The 17124-nt window shown below is 54.6% G+C and overlaps 1 protein-coding gene across 1 annotated transcript in view; it reads right to left on the reverse strand.

Annotated features, from left to right (window-relative positions):
• LOC103005503 (AFG3-like protein 1) overlaps nt 1–16794 on the reverse strand; it is a 24868-nt gene extending 8074 nt beyond the window's left edge. Inside the window, 10 exon segments of the mRNA XM_057534131.1 lie at nt 346–453; nt 1744–1912; nt 2122–2259; nt 4253–4523; nt 4994–5118; nt 6041–6106; nt 8436–8585; nt 8999–9093; nt 13168–13255; nt 16596–16794. Of these exon segments, the coding sequence (XP_057390114.1) occupies nt 346–453; nt 1744–1912; nt 2122–2259; nt 4253–4523; nt 4994–5118; nt 6041–6106; nt 8436–8585; nt 8999–9093; nt 13168–13255; nt 16596–16715 (1330 nt within the window). The 5' untranslated portion in view covers nt 16716–16794.
• Nucleotides 16795–17124: the final 330 nt, after the last annotated feature.

The following is a 17124-nucleotide window of genomic DNA, read 5'->3' on the forward strand; positions in this document are numbered from 1 at the left end:
CCCAGGATCTCCTCACCAGTGGAAAGGGCCAGGGTGAATGCTTCTCTCGCTAACCGCCCTCTGAATTTTTGTAACGGCGCACAAAAAATAAAAGCTGAAGGATCCAAGTCTGTCACCTCGCTCCCACCTGCATGGACTGCAGTGACCTTCTCCCAGCCCCAAGCACACCTGTTCTTCCCAAAGTGAGGGGCACCCACGCACCTCCGCCGTTTCACAACACTGTATTCACGGCTTTAGGACCCCGATCAAAATCTCCTCCAAATACACAGCTAAAGATCTAACCAAACTTTCAACCCAAAGGAGGGGAGAGCCACGTCTCAGCACCCAGGCGACCAGCACACGCACCAATGTAAACCTGACGGCCGAACCGGCCAGGCCGCGTCAGGGCTGTGTCGAGGATGTCGGGACGGCCGGTGCCGGCCAGCACCATGACGTTCGTGGTAGAGCTGAACCCTGGACAGGAGAGAAGCAGGTGAGGCCAAGGAGCGGGCCCAGGCAGCAGGAGTCTCTCCGCTTCCCAGGGCTCCTCCCCTGTGCAGCTGGCCCCCATCTTCCTAGGACCCCTGCCGCCCACCCCGGAAGCCCAAGGCTGGGCCTGCTTCTCCTGCTGGCTCACAGCCCACTGCACAGGCCACTCCGAGTGGGGCGGACACTCACGCCCAGGGCTAGCTCTGACCCGTCTCAGGAAGCAACCAGCGGCTCTGGTCCCCGCGGCCCCCACTGCTCTGACTGAGGCGCGCGTGCAGACTTTCCTCAGGCCACGGACGCCCATCCTAATTCATTACTGGTCTATTACGGCCAGCCTCTGACACCACGCAGCGAGCTGCAGGGGCCGGGCAGAGCCGCCACCATCGGGGCCCTGGGCCGCTGTGGAGACCTCCCTCCACCCAGGCCCTGGACGGCTTGCTGGGCTCAGGGAGCCAGACCGGAAGGCAGGCGGGGCGGCGAGGGCCTGAGCTCACCCAGCCCTCATCCGCAGAAAGGCCTGCTCGCAGGGGCCCCCGGCCGCCTCTGGGACCTGGGATTCAGGACCGCCCCCTGATGAGAGGGGCTCCCTGCACCTCAACTGTGCGTGCAGACGTGTGGTTTCTGCGAAGCACCTGCCTTCCTCCTGGGAGGCTGGGATCGTGGCACGTGCGGGGCAGGGGCTGCCACGTGACCAGCCCCCAGCGGAAACCCCATTCCCGAGCGTCGCCCAGCCCGCTGCCAGGCAAGCAGCTGCATACTGCCAGTCCAGGGCTCCAGAGGCTGCGGCCGGCTTCCCTAGCCGACAGGCTCCCTGTGATTCCGCTGTGTGCTGCCACTGCACTCAACCGTGCTCCTGAATCCAACTAAACACGGAGTCCTCCCGGCGAGTCACCAAACCCGGGGTCGTGTCGGGGACCCCAGCACAGCTCCAAAGCCAAAGCGAGGACAAGACCTGCCAAAGGTCGAACAAAAGCTTCTCCAAATTTGGAAACTAGTAAGAACGCCTAGACGCTTCCCGCGAAGCTTCGGCAGGGCTGCCGGGCTGTCACGCTGAGCTGGGACCTCCCCGAGCAGTGGTCCCCAGGGGGAGAGCGGAGAGGGGTTCTGGGCAGGAGGCAGCCCGAGTCAGAGGCCAGCGTGGAAGGAGCCTGGGCGTCAGCCCCGTCCTGCGCTGAGCTCTGAGGGCAGCTCCCTCCACCGTGTGTGCCGAGAACAGCCTTCCTGAAAACAGAGCAAGCAGGGGCTCTCGCCCGGGGAGGTCCGGCACAGACGAACGCCTGGGGTACGGTCGTGCGGCCGCCCCGTCCATCTCCACGAGCAACTGGTTCAGGGTGTTCTCCTGCTCGCTCTGGCCCCCAAGGTGCCCACGGCCGATCGCGTCCATCTCGTCAATGAACAAGATACAGGGAGCACTTTTTCGGGCCATTGCAAACATGTCACGAACCTGAAACAGGAGTCCACGCAGGGTCTGCTTTGTCACTGGTACCATCACAGGACTAAAGAGCTCACCAAGCTGAGCCCTCGCCTCTGGAACTCGACTCCCGTCTCAGCTGCTCTGCCTGCCCGCCCGGGTCCCCCTGCCCAGCTGTGCTCTGCGCCTGTTGCCAGGGCCCCACACGAAGCCCAGGGCACGGGCAAGGGCGCATCCCCTACCCGAGCTGGACCGACGCCGGCAAACATTTCCAGGAACTCAGACCCGTTCACGGTGATGAAGGGCACACTGGCCTCCCCTGCAGTCGCCTTGGCGAGAATCGTTTTGCCGGTACCAGGAGGACCAGTGAGCATGGCTCCCTGAAACAGAAAGACAATGGCTGGTTCTGAAAGGGCACAGATGGAGCGGAGGAGAAAGTCACATTCTACTGAACAGGCGTTTTCTAGGCCTGCTCCACGCAGGTCGGCTGAGGATTGCTTTCGGTGTGATACTTTCTGCTTGTAAAATGAACGCACGTTCACCACGAAATGTTCAAACGCTGCAGACACGGGAAAGCCCCCCACACCCCCAGTCCAGCCGAGCAGGTTATTTCTTCAGGCAACGCTCCCAGGGCAGGGCTCGCTGGATCTCGCGGTCTGACGTTTAATGGCCTTTGCCAAACTGCCCTATGAAAACACACCAACTCACACCAGGACGAACAAGAGCCCACGCCCCGGACCTGGTCACGTGACTGTCCAGCGGGTCCACCGGCAGCCGTGAAGGCGGCACCTGGGTGTGGCCACTGGCACCTGTGCTTCCTGATCGACAACCTGCCTGTTTCTACGCTGACTTAAGGTTTAAATTCATAATTCACGCCCCAGAAACACACCTCGGTGTTCCTTTCGGGGTCACCATTATGCCTGAAAATCGAGGAGAGATTTAAACGGGGCTCATATTCCTCCATTTCTAGTCGAGGGTGTGGGTTAATACCTACTTATTTCAAAGGAGACTCTAAGGTTGTTTTTTTAAGTCTTTAAGGACAAAAACAAAATACATACAGGGAGGGAGGAGGGAGCCACAAAACTCAAAACCACAAGGCGTCAGGGCCCCACGTCCCCGTGAATGTGGATGTGGATTCACAGAGGGTCTCCTCAAGGCAGGGGCCTTGGGACCCAGGGCGCCTTCTGTGCCCCCCACAGCCGGCTTTCCAGCCAGCTCTCACCAGGTGGTCAAACAGAAGCACAAACCTCCTGCCCACAAAGCCCCAGCGGTCAGTCACGCTCTCCTGTTGTTCAGGGCACTCTGGGGGAAGCACGGGGCCACCAGGAAGGTCAGCGCGGTGAGCGCTATCCACCCGAGAGCTCGTAGCCTGGTCCAGGGCCCAGGGATGCCGCGAGGGACCTGTGAATCTGTTCTACGTGAGACGCAAACCTTTCTGGGAAAAGGACTCACAGCTTCGGCTGGGCCCTCAGAAGGTCGACACCCAGAGGCACCCGCAGGTAGACGGAGCGGCCAGAATCACCGTAGCTCCACTTCCTCTGCACGGCACCCCAACCTGCGCCCACACCACACACCTGCCCCACTACTGGGTCGTGGGCTTCCCGAGAGGCAGCTGCATCTGATCCCAGACCCATTTACGAGAGTTGTACTTGATGGTTTTTTCTTTTTTTTTTTGGCCACGCTATGCAGCTTGCAGAATCTTAGTTTCCCAACCAGGGATTGAACCCGGGCCACGGCAAGGAAAGCCCCAAGTCCTAACCACTAGACCGCCAGGGAATTCCATGTACTTGTTTTTATTATATACTTTGATAATAAGTAATGGTAAAGAAAGTTGTTTCTTCAAAAACCAAGTTGAAGGCTTTAGCTAATAAAGTAATAAAGGCAAACTGTTAAAGAAAAATGCTGTCAAATTGAATGGATAGAAAACTGAAAGAGTAAGAAACAGTCAAAAATACAGGATTCTGCACTCAGATTGCTTCTACATTCTCAGTTCATTTTAAAGAAAGAAAACTATAGACGTTAGGTGCTTTGTGCAGGATATTTAACAGAGAATTTGATCACTGGGGCCAAACTCAAAGGAAGGCCTGTGCTCTAAACGAGACACCACACCAACAAAGACGTATGTTTGTGCTTGAAGGTGAAATAAACACACTCCAGGTGGGTGTGCACTGTCCCTATGATTCCAGTTTTATAGTTTAAAACAGCTAATCAGATAAGAGGATTTTCACTCTTCTACTCCACAAATGAGATTTCCACTCCCCACTGTGATCTAATAATACACAGAAGCATTACCAAAAGCTACACCGTCCCAGCTCTGTCCACAGTGAACCAGGACGAAGCTCAGACCATCACCATGCTTTCTCACATCAGTACCTTTGGAATTTTGGCCCCGAGGTCCTGATACTGCTTGGGATTCTTCAGGAAATTCACAAACTCCATGATCTCCAACTTGGCTTCTTCGCAACCAACCACGTCTGCAAAGCGCACGCCGATGTTGTTCTTCATGATCTTGGCTGTGGTCTCGCCAACGGTGAAGAGGCCCCCTCCTCGCCTGCCACGCCCAGCCCCCATCGGGCCCCTCCTCGCAACATAGAGGAGGATTCCGATCAGGAGAAAGGTGGGCACCAGGCTTCGCAAGAAAGACCTAGAAAGTCCAAGAAAACCATCTGTCACATTCCCTTGAGAGACAGGCCAGAGACACTGCCTCCAGGCTATGAACAGTGGACGGCTCCAGAACTTGGTTTTGCTACACAAAAGGGAACAGTTTGTTTTTTAACGTGCCAACCTGTATATGCAGCTTCCCCCATCCACGCACACCTACCTGCCCGATTTCACCTGTGGGGCAGGCAAGGCAGCTGCGGCCCCTCCCTCAGAACCCCTCCAGACCCAGCACGGCCTCCCCGCAGCTGAGCCCTTCCCGGCCCACTGCACACAGTCCTCAGGCTGCCTAGCTAAACATTTCCCCGATCAATTCTTTCCTCAATAAAAACAGAGCTAACAAATTTATCTTCCACCTCAGACACTGTGACTGTCGGAGAACGCCTGTAACACGCCTAAGCAGGTTCAGCAGGAAGCGCTGCGTGGCCAGTCCCGGGCCCAGCTGCGCCCACTCACCCGTCGCTCTCGGTGGTGTAGACCACGGCCGTCTACTCCGGGAGCTCGATGCCCAGCTCCCAGTGGGCGGTCTCCAGCTTGCGCTCGAAGGTGTCCACGCTGCCAATGTTGAACCACACGAACTTCTGCCGAGACCAAGGCGCCAGGCGCTGTAGGGGGTGCCCCCCGCAGCCGCTGCCCCTCCCCAGAGCCTCTCCCAGCAAAGCCCTGAGCAGCTCTGACAGGCCACCTGTCCTGGCCCCAAACCACAGGCTTAGGTTTGAGGTCGAAGTATAAATGCCCATCGACAGCTGACATCGCCTTCCTCTGTCATTTTATTCTTCCCCCTTCCAGATCTCAGCTGGCAGCTGTCACGTGTTACTTGGCAAAACTGAAGCACAGTTACAGCTTTATGAGGGTCCTGTGCTACTCGGAAGACCGTTCCTGTCGTGTCACCAAAACAAACGAGCACAGGTGGGTGCTGGAAAGTGAAACCAGGGAAGGCATTTCTCTAAAAAAACAGAAAACTACATTTTTTTTTTTTTTTTTTTTTTTTTTTTTTTTTTTTTTGGCCGCGAGGCTTGCGGGATCTTAGTTCCCTGACCAGGGACTGAACCTGCGCCCTTGGCAGTGAGAGTTCGGATTCCTAACCACTGGACCACGAGGGAATTCCCAGAAAACTACAGCTTATGCTAAAACCAAAACCAAAACCAGGGCTTCCCTGGTGGCGCAGTGGTTGAGAGTCTGCCTGCCGGTGCAGGGGACACGGGTTCGAGCCCTGGTCTGGGAGGATCCCACGTGCCGCGGAGCGGCTAGGCCCGTGAGCCACAATTGCTGAGCCTGCGCGTCTGGAGCCTGTGCTCTGCAACGGGAGAGGCCGCGGTGATGAGAGGCCCGCGCACCGCAATGAGGAGTGGCCCCCACTTGCCGCGGCTGAAGAAGGCCCTCGCGCAGAAATGGGGACCCAGCACAGCCATAAATAAATAAATAAACCCAAAAAGTTAAAAAAAAAAAAAAACCAAAACCAAAACCTACGTCTGGGACACCGGCCTTGAGCCCAGCCCTCACCTCAGACGTCGCAGGGGCAGGAATAACACGCACAAACTGTCTGTTCACGACTTCCCGCCGGTCCACCTAGAAAAGAGCCGACAAGTCAGAACAGCTGGGGTCCCAGGCAGGGCACGGCACAGCAACCCTGGGCCTCTTCCTCGGACGAGCCTCACACACACGGGCTGTGCCTCTGTCCGACGGCAGCTCACACTCCGCAGGACAGGTCTTGGTTTTGTTTCCTACTAACGTGGACAGTTTTAGCCTGGGATTATTTTAATAAACAGGAACCAATGCAAGAAGAGGGGTTAAGATGTGGTACATCTGAGCACTAAGCCTCCAAACTGGCTTAAAACTCCCAGAGGAGGGAGGTTCCCTGGTGGCCTAGTGGTTAGGATTCTGGGCTTTCCAGGTTCAATCCCTGGTCGGACAGCAGGCACCACGAGAAAACGGTGCCGACGAGAATGAAAGTGCAGCCCCAAGGCCTGCTAGCTGCTGTCGCCTGAACAGCCCGCTGCCCCGAAGGCACGCACCCTCTGGGGAGCTTCAGACACGGCCTGCTGCCCACACCACCACAACCACTGGAAACGACACGGCTCCTCCTGGAAACAGCGGGAAGACTCAGGCCTGCACGGCGAGGACACGACCCCGAGCGTGGAACCTCACCACCGCCCGACTCCTGCACACGCCTGTACCACAGCTGGAAGCACGGCAGACAGGACTCCAGGTGACTGCCCGCCCTGGCTTCTCCGCCAACACGCGGAGCCCCAGCCAGCCGGGCCCTGCCAGCTCTCAGGTTCATGGAGGCGAAGGCAAGGCACGTCCTCCCTGCCCCGCGGGACCCCTGCCCAGCTGACCCGTCACGCTTCCCCCAGCGCAGTGCACCGCTGCCGCAGTGTGCAACGGGACAGTCAGACAGAGGGTGTAGAAGAGTGAGCAGCTCCGCTTTCAGACCGGCCAGGAGGATCACAAAAAAAGGCCAGCCTGGGTTAGCAGACGGCGATTTCTTTCTTTATACTTTTATTTATTTCCCCAAATTTTTTTGCAGCAAGCATGTATTACATTTGTAATCAGGAAAAAAAACAATGCTGTTTTAAAATGAAGATTACTGGGACTTCCCTGGTGGTCCAGTGGTTAAGACTCTGCGCTCCCAGTGCAGGGGGCCCGAGTTCGATCCCTGGTCAGGGAACTAGATCCCACATACATGCCGCAACTAAGAGTTCACATGCCACAACTAAAGAGCCCGTGTGCTGCAATTAAGGAGCCCATGTGCCACAACTAAAACCCGGCGCAACCAAATAAATAAATAAATATATATCTATTAAAAAAGAAACAAAATGTACATACATTTATTTAAAAAAAAAAAATCCCCCAAAAAACCGAAGACTGCTACCAAGGTTTTGGAATATTGTAGTTTTTTGTTCCCAAACAACCCCTTCACAAAAGAACATCTGTTCCAGGCCAGGGAGCTCTGTGCCTAAGATGACTTGCTTCTGTGACACCTGAAGGTATTATCAGGGGATCTCCTCAGACAACTCAGGTGGGGTTGGGGGAGGATGCAGCCCTCATGTTCACGTGCTGGACTCTCCCAGCTGACATGAAAGTTCCCCCAAGAGAGCGGGATCTGGTCCTCGTCTAACTGAGCCAGGCGAGAGTCGGGCCCCACCAGGCGCTGCAGGAGCTGAGCGCAGGGCTGCGTCAGGTGGGCTGGGGAGGGAACACGTCGCCCTTACGTGTTCCAGGCCGTTTTGGAACAACCGTGTCTCCGTAAGCCACGTCGGACCTCGAGGAAAGTCTGGAACCTGCCCCGAATGCAGGCCCAGGACGCTGGTCTCACCGCACCCTCAGCCTGCCCGCGCCACACCTACAGGGGCAGGTCCTCGGCGGAGAGGGGCCGCAGCAGCCTTCCCCCCACTCCACAGGCAGCATCGCCACCGGCCTCTCTGAGGACAGAGGCCAACACAGGCCCCAGCCGCAGACCTGGTGGAAAACAAGAGCTCCTTATGGACCTCACCACACAGGGGGAAAGCCCGACCTTAACCGTGCGCTGTTTAGGGCAACGGGGAAGCAAGGCCTCCGTGCTTGGGGAAGTCTACACTCCAGCCTGAGCATCCCGCAGGACAAGCCGGGGGGACTCTGCTGGTGCGAGCCAGCGGGGCAGGGGCGCCCTAAGAGGAGGAAAGCTCTCAATCAGATTCGAGAATGAAGTGTAAAGATAAACAAACAGAACCAAGTCTCAGAAGCCAAAGCTAACGCAAGATGAGTCAGGCCGTGATGTTAAAGAGACGCCCGCCCGGCGAGCACGGGCGTGGGCGTGCGGCAGCGCAGTCACTGGCGAAAGGAAAGCCGCATGCGTCTGCACCCCGAGGCTGACCGGCCACCTTCTCCCTGGGCAGGCAGTGTGTGAGTCCCTCACCAGACCTCTCGCCAGGTAATACTGCACGAAGTGCTTCCAGGTGATTTCCTTCCCAGGATCTCGGAAACAGAAGTAGAGAAATGCCACAGCAACACCTGACCCCAGAACAGCCAGACTGCAGAAATCCTTGTCATCCCAGGGGACCTCTCCCTGTGGAAAAATAGAACACAGACACATGTTACAGTTAAATGAGGGTGGTTCTTACATGAAAATGGCCATTTCCTTTCACGGACGCGGGAGAGGTCGCCCAGACCCTCCCTCCTGACCCCGCTCCCTGCGGCCTCCACGTGCAAGGCCAAACCCACCCACTGCCCGCGGCTGAGACCACAGCAGCGCTGCCGCTCCCTGGGCCGCCCAGGATAAGCAGGCAGCATCCCTGAGGCGATCGCTTCTCTGGGTCTTTAAAAATTCAGATGGAAATCTCCGCAGTTTTAGAAATTAAATCCACTGCTTAGAATCTTTGCAACACAAGCAGAAAAGCTGTCCGAAGCCCGAGCCTGCAGTGACTACTTCCTCAGAAAAGTGACAGCCCATCTGGGTCTGGTCCTCGGACACACACAAACCTTCTGTAACCGCTTCCACCAGGCAAGGTCATACCGCTTTCCTCCTCTCTTCTCTCCATCCGCTGCAGGACCAGCGTCCTTTGGTTCACTAGTTCCTAAGGGAAAACACAAACTCTGACCTCAGAAAACAATCATATCTAACTGTCCAGGGAAGGAGGATTCAGAGAATAGGAAAATGCTTTCCAACATACAATGTTCCCAGAACGGGTGCCTCCCGGAGCGGAAGGGAAGCGGCTGGGGCGGCAAGGGGCAGAGCCGAAACGTGGCGGTGTGCCCTTCGGAAGGGCGGCAGGAGAACTTGCCGTGCCCTCCTGGGATCAGGGCACGGCCCAGGTGGTGGGGGCTGCGGGCCCACGCCAACCCCACACGTTTCCAGAAAAGAAGGAAATTTTAAAACAGTTTCTCACACTCTTTGAAATCATGAGTGACTGTACCCACGTGTGAGTTGTCACCTAGCACCACCAGTTTTTTTTGTTTGTTTTTTTTTGGAGGGGGGCTGAGCCTCTCGGCTTTCAGGATCTCACCTCCCCAAACCCGGGCCCCTTGGCAGTGAAAGCGCGGAGTCCTAACCACTGCACCGCCAGGGAATTCCCCAGGAGGGGTTACTTTTAAATAAGTGATGAGACAGGCTGGCACTCATGCCACCAACTCTCAGACACGACCCCCTCCCCTCAGAACACTTGTGGCCCACAGACTAGACGACTGGTCCAGTCCCCAAGCCTCCTCCTGCAGCGTGCACGTGTGAAGCAGGAACAGTTGAAATTACACCAGTCCAGCCCCATAAGTACCCCCGGAGCCCCCCACCCTTCCGTCAGATGCCAAGTATGTACTGGGGGGGGGATGGGTCTTACTCAGGACATGCCCATCTGTGCTCTAAAGGCCCCATTACCTCCTAGTGCAATCGAAGGGTCAGGAGGCTTGAGCGGTCCTGGAAAGCTGGGCACATCCACGGAAAAACCCTCCTCTCCCCATGTAACTAAATCAACTACACCTCCAATTAAAATTTCCAGAAAGCATTTTAGCGTACACAAAAACGACAAGGGGAAAGAACATAAGACAAAGGGAAATAATTGCTATCGTGGCGTCTGACAGATATTTACCTTTGTTTGGCCTGTGTGATATGTGCTTTTTAATGCGAAATATACATTTGGTCTTCCCGGAAGGAGCCCCCCAAACCCTCATAATTTCTTAAGTGAGAAGAAAGAAGACCTTCTGCTGTCCACAGTAAGCCCCTTTCACTTTCACCACATCAGAGTTCGTGTTAATGAGATGACTTCTGGGAAGCCCCCAAGGATGGGGGCTGGGTCCAGGGGCCTGGAGGGCTGGAACTTGCAGCTCCCCCGCCCCACGACCTCTGTAGCTTGCATCCATCACCAGTGATTTAATCAACACTGCCCGTGCAACAGAACCTCCACAAAACCCGAAAGGGCCGGGTTCAGAGAGCTTCCACGTTGGCGGACAGGAACCCGTCCACACGCTGGACAGGGGTGCACCCCGCACTGCCCCCGGGACCCTTCCCAACCTCGCCCTGTGTATCTCTCCGTCTGGCTGTTCACTTATAACGTCCTTCATAATAAACCAGCCGTCCAGTAAGTAAATCAGTTTCCTGAGTTCCGTGAACCACTCTGGCAAATTAACTGGACCAGAGAAGGGGGTCACGGGAACCTCTGACTTACAACCAGTTGGTCAGAAGCGCAGGTGACAACCTGGATTTGTGATTGGCGTCTGAAGTGGGTGTTGGGGGGCGGATTTCAGGACTGAGCCCTTAACCCGTGGGCGGAATCTGATGCCAACTCCAGGTAGAGTGTCAGAACTGAGCTGAGCTGTTGCAGAATCATTTGATGGGGAAACCAGAAGTAAAGAGCTGAAAGTGGAGAACACACACAGGAATGTGTTTTTCCATCAGAACTTAGGAAACTAACCCAAAACTCAAACAAAAATCATTTCCCTGGGACTTCCCTGGTGGTCCAGTGGCTAAGTCTCCACGCTCCCAATGCAGGGGTCCCAGGTTCGATCCCTGGTCAGGGAACTAGATCCCACGTGCCACAACTAAGCGCTCGCATGCCGCAAGTAAGGAGCCCGAGTGCCACAACTAAAAAAGATCCCGCACACGGCGATGAAGATCCCGCGTGCCGCAACTAAGACTCAGCAGAGCTAAATAAATAAATATTAAAAAAAAAAAAATCATTCCCCTGAGTAAAGAAAAGGTGGGCAAAGATGTTATAAAAAATAAAGAAATAAATAAATAATAAAAAATAAAATAAAATCAATTATACTCCAATAAAGATGTTAAAAAAAAAAAGAAAGAAAGAAAGAAAAGGTGGGCAGACAGAGACTTGAGACAAAGATCACTTTCTCCGCTAGGCAATCCATCCACAGCCAGTCAACAACAGCAGATGCAGGGCCTGAGCACAACATTCATCCAAGTTCCAGGATAAAAGCCCGAGCTGCCCCATGACGTACACGGCACCACTGCAGCAACCCCAACTCAAAGCCATGCAAGCCCGAAGGCCAGAATGACCCCAGGAACGGCCAAGCACATTATAAGATAGAGCGAAGATTTGCATAAACATTAAGGACAAAACACGAGTCTTCAAAGAAGTCTTACATTTGAAGCGAATCATGTAAGCACTCCTCCCAACGAGCTTCTATGGGCCTCGTTCCACTTCTTGCTCCTGGCTACCCGAGCAGGAGACATTTCCCAGGAGAAACACACCGCTGAATATTCACTTCACCCACCCACATCACCAAACTACGCTATAACTTCACAAACAGATCTGTCGAGGCTTCAGATCCACACAAGCTGTGGAGGTGCTGAGCCCCGAAGACAAAGGGAGGGAGTGAGGCCACGTCCACAGACAAGTGAAGGGAAGGAAATACCAGGACCACCCACGCACGGGCCCCCTGCTGCTCACCTCCCCAGACTAACTCAACATTAATGAACGCTTTAAAAATTCTCCAGTGGGGGGCTTCCCTGGTGGCGCAGTTGTTGAGAATCCGCCTGCCAATGCAGGGGACACGGGTTCGAGCCCTGGTCTGGGAGGATCCCACATGCCGCGGAGCAACTGGGCCCGTGAGCCACGATTACTGAGTCTGCGCATCTGGACCCTGTGCTCCGCAACAAGAGAAGCCGCGATAGTGAGAGGCTCGCGCACCGCGATGAAGAGTGGCCCCCGCTCGCCGCAACTAGAGGAAGCCCTCGCACAGAAACGAAGACCCAACACAGCCATAAATGAATAAATAAATAAAAATTAAAAAAAAAAAAATTCTCCAGTGGGGACTTCCCTGGCGGTCCAGTGGTTAGGACGCTGCGCTTCCGCTGCAGGGGGCACGGGTTCAATCCCTGGTCGGGGAACTAGGATCCCACATGCTGCATGGGTGGCCAAAAATAGTTAACTTAATTAAAGAACTAAAAAATTCTCAAACGTAAAATTTTGACAGTCTGATTTGTCAGATGTCCCCTTTACCATTTTGTTTGGTTTTTCTTTTTTTTTGGAGCTGTTGGTTTTCTAAGTCTGTGTTTCTTCTACTCCTCTTAAAGAACTTCTCAAACCCACTGGGACAAAACGATGAGGGGCGCACAGCACACTCACAAAAGCAGCCACACTGTCAACCCAGGAGAGGAAGCGCACGGGAGAAGCGGGTTTTCCTCCCGACCTCAGCTTGGCGAGACCAGCGTGCGCCTCCGTGTCCTAAGTGCCCTCCGCTCCGCACTGCAAGCCTCCACACAGGGTCTCCCGAGAAGCGCTGAGCACAGCCCACCGCCCGCCCTCGGGGCTACACGTGCCCCAAACTAACTGCACTCTACATGAGGTCTCTGTTCTGCTTTCCAAACGTGAGGCTCAGCTTGGCCCTCAGATGTGCAGAAACAAAGGTTTGTTCCCATGCATCCCCAAAGATTCACCCAGCGGCAACTTCCTTCTGGAAGAGTTTCTCTTTCACCACCTACACTGATGTATCAAAACTGTAAAGACGTGGCGGCAGGTGACCCAGAAATGGGGAGAGCTAAGCGTGACTGAATACGGAAGCTAGAAAACGAGAGGTCCGGGCCTCCTGAGCCATCATGCACCCTGTCCCCACTCCCCATGATGCAGGACACCAAGGAAGCCTCACTCGCCTCGGTTCCTGTGCCCTTATGCTGCCAACGATGGTAGGAGAAAGACAGGTACCTTTGGGTGGTTTTGAACACAGCCACTGGGAAACTGACGTCTGTCTCTTCCACAGAGCCAACTGCTGAAAGCGGATTCCCTGGAGGCACTGAAATGGGAAAGAGAATTAGCTTCCTCTGCAATCTGATGGGGCATCTTCTCACAGTGGCAGTTACAGGCTCAAAGGGACCAGGATTTGGGCTGGGGTGTAAACCTGAGGCCTTTATCTGCTTTATCTCATTAAAAATATGATTCAAACAGGAGAAGAAGAAACTGAATGCAAAGCAGAGATACATGAAGAATTTTTAGAGCTACAGCTGTCAAAAAAAAACAAAACAAAACTAATCACTTCCTGCCTCAGGCAATTTTAGTCACTGAAATTTTTACAGCCTCAAAAACAAACATTATTCTAACATTAAAATCATATGAAATTTAAAAACCAAAGAATATTATGATTTATCTTTGATCAGCCACAGGTTAGTGTTTTTGTCGGGAAAGCAAACGTTTTCCTAGACGTTGTATTTTCCATAGTTCTCAGAGAGGAAAACAACAGTTTTTACCGTAAGCTGCTAACAATACTTAACATCAATTAAGGACGGCACTAGAGACAATTTCGGTTTTTCACTATCACAGGTCAAAAGCCATTACAGCAAAAACGAGCACAATAAAAGCCACCATACTAAAAAACAAGCTCTAAGCACACTCAGTAACCTAGTACTAACTGTATTCAAAAAAACCCCAACCTAACCAAAGATTTGGATTGTTCCCAATATTTTGTCACAATGAAACTGGATCCGCAGGTGACGACACTTGTGTTACTTCAGTCGTACCATCTTCCACGGTGAGGCAGGCTATTCCCCGAAGCAAACTCATTCCCTAACGATTATTAATTTGCTCATAAGCCAAATTATTCACACATCCCTAGCAAAGGCCACAGAGCGCTAAAAAGTAAGGTAAGCTATGAGAAAGGTACTAAAATCAGGGAAAACTCCAAACAGGGAAGCTCAGGAAGGAGACATGCGGTTACCAGTGCTGAGGCTCCTGGAGCCTGTGCGCCATGAACGCCACCTCCCCACCGCAGCAGGTCACCGCGCACAAGGGGACCAGAACCTGATGTCGCAAAGGCTGTCACTGTGAGGGCAAGTTTAGGCAAAGGCGCACAGAAGGTGGTGGTCCTGGGCCCTGGTTGGGTGCCAGGCGCTTCGGTCCCCTCCTCTGCTCCCCAGTGCCCACCCTGAGGAAGCAGGTGCTGCCATCCCCCTGCGGGGTGGGAACGCAGAAGTTCAGAGGGGCTGGTGAGCACCTGAGGCAAGGCAACTGGGAGCCGAAGGTGTGTGGCGAGGATTCTGGCGTCCAGTCTCGCTGTCAGGCAGCCTCCAACCCTAGAAGGACAAAGTATGATCTTCAGGCCCCCAAAACTTGAGAAAATATCCAATTCCTTTATTCTAATTTATAATTTAGTCTTTTTCTGATTTGGTTAGGGGACCACATTAGGTCAGATGCAGCTCTCAAAGACAGGGGTCTACCATCCATTCTTGGTGTTTGGATATGCAAAGCCAACACGTGAAGCTGTGCACACCACAGTCTCCCTTTAACAAGCAAAGCACCACTGTCCTTTCTTTGTAAGATCACAAATCAGGTGACCCTGGTCTGTGTCTCAGATGCACACAGGTGCAGCCCCACCAGGCGCTTGTGAATAGGCCGGCAGCTCCAGCTCAATCCTCACTTCCTTCAGAAGTCGATTACCCCACCTAAGATAACGTGACATTTATCCTCCTCCACCCCTTCTCTTCGTTTCCTACTTCCTTTGTTCTGCTTCCTCTTCTTTCATACCTCACATAACCGCCTAACATGCTACCTACACATTTGTTGTCTTGTGTGGCAGGAACAATGTAGGAAGCTCACTGAATGAAAAAATAACTCATAGAAACTTCCAAAACATAAGCTTCCCCTTGAGGAGTGCTGACTATAGTTAAATGAGCACATCTTTTAACTATAAAGCAGTCTGCTACTTCATCTCCAGCCTTCACATGCCCCCCTCAGACTACAAGTCACCAAGCCCTCAAAGGAGAGCAGCTCACGGGGCAAACCCCTTGCCTGTCCTGTTCCCTGCGACATGCCCTGGCTAGCAGACTCCACAGATGAACAGAACAGCTCAGTCTGGGAAGGAACACAAAGATCATCCAACTTCCTCCCTTCATAACTAAAACCACTGAGGTCCATGGAATTCATGACACACCTGCGCTGCACCCCATCAATGACTGCCTTCCACCAGGTTAACAACTAGCACAGCCCCCTGCAATACTGAGCTGCCACGTGGCCACAGGTGAAAGGCTCTGCTTTCACTGATATTACCGGAAACAACCTGAAACTGACGTGCACCAGCTCCAAAATGAACAGAAATGAGAGAGAAAAGTTCACTCCTGAAGACAGGACAGAAAATGAACCCATGGAACCCTTCTCCGTCTTTCAATACTGTCTTAAAACCAAGATAACTTTCTCCGATCAAAATCCGCGGCTCCACATTAGTCCCTCAGAAAAGAATTCAATGTGATCACTGCTCCCTGGGATGTACAAAAACAAACCTTAAAATATGGTGTATTTCAGAGTATCTAACCCAGGGGAAGGCGTACAATACAGGAGTATCTAAAAGCGCAGATGCTGACCAGCTGTGGCCTTACGTTTCCTCTCCTCTAAAACAGAGTTAGAGCAGCTCCTACCTACAGAACGGGTGTAAGACTTAAAGGAGACCGTCCCTGTAAAGCCCTTAACACGGAAGCCCTCAAAAAATGTTAGCTACGATTAGAGTGGCAGAACTGGACTCGACGAATGTTGCTCGAATAAAAACCACTTAAGACTTGACAAAACTCTTTCACGTCCGTCATCATAACAGAGAGCAACCCTGCGAGATAGTGCAGAAGTCATATCACCGCTGAGCCCAGGAGGAAACCACCTCGTGGTCGGAGCGAGCGCCGAGATGACACGGTAAGTTCGCAGCGGAGAGAGACCTGAACGCAATTCGCTCCACGCGGCTCTTGGGAGACTGGAATAAGGACGCGCGGGCAGTGGGCAGGGCTCTGGGAGGCAGCGGGAACTTTCGAAGAAAAGGGCGGGGGCTCCGAGGACAGACGGAGACCGGTTCGGGCGAGCGTCAGCCTGCTCAGCCGCGGGGATGGGCTGGAGCCCCGGGGCCAGCCGGCCGGGGCTGTGATCGCCGCCGCCACGCCTCCGCCTCTTGGTGCCCGGGTTCCCGCACCCGGTTCCCGCGCCCCGCTCCCCCGCGCTGGCCGGGGGATGTGGTAGACGCCGCCGCACCCCCGCTTTTCGGTGCCCCGGTTCTCACACCCGGTCCCCGCGCCGGCCGGCGCAGCTAGATGACGTCACCGCGGCGTCGAGCGCAGCCCCCGCCCCCGCCGCCCGGAACCGCCGGGCAACGCCTCCCCGCTCACCTGCTGGGCGGTTCCGAGGGCCCTCACGCCTGCCCCGGCCGTCCTGCCGCTTCGTGGGCCACCGCCGCATCGCCACAGCACGGCGAGCGGCCCGGCCGCCACCACCAGCCACTGCGACATCCCCCGACCCCGACCTCGCGCCGCTCGGGCGCGCGCACGCACAGTGCAGCGGTGAATAGGTCATAGGGCGCCACACCCCCAGCCGACCTCCGGGTGCCGGACGCATGCGCGGTGAGGCCAAGGCGACGACGCGGGGACCTCTCCTTAGGTGTCTACTCTACGGCCTGACTCGGATCTCAACCTGCGCGCCGCCCTGGCCCGCGGTGACCGACGCGGGCGAGGTGCTGAGGGGACAGCCAGCGCCTTTAGATTTATTTTAAATCCGGCGTCTCCAAGGACAGGTATTTCCGGGGTCCTCCATGGGAAGCGGCTCACAAGAGCGAACGCCGCCCCGCCAGGCCCAGCCGGCGGGCTCCTGTTGGTACAGGCGCCGCGCTGGGAACCGGTTCCGGCAGGAAGCATAGCACTG

This window comes from Balaenoptera acutorostrata, chromosome 19, assembly GCF_949987535.1.
Source record: "Balaenoptera acutorostrata chromosome 19, mBalAcu1.1, whole genome shotgun sequence".
Taxonomy (NCBI): domain Eukaryota; kingdom Metazoa; phylum Chordata; class Mammalia; order Artiodactyla; family Balaenopteridae; genus Balaenoptera; species Balaenoptera acutorostrata.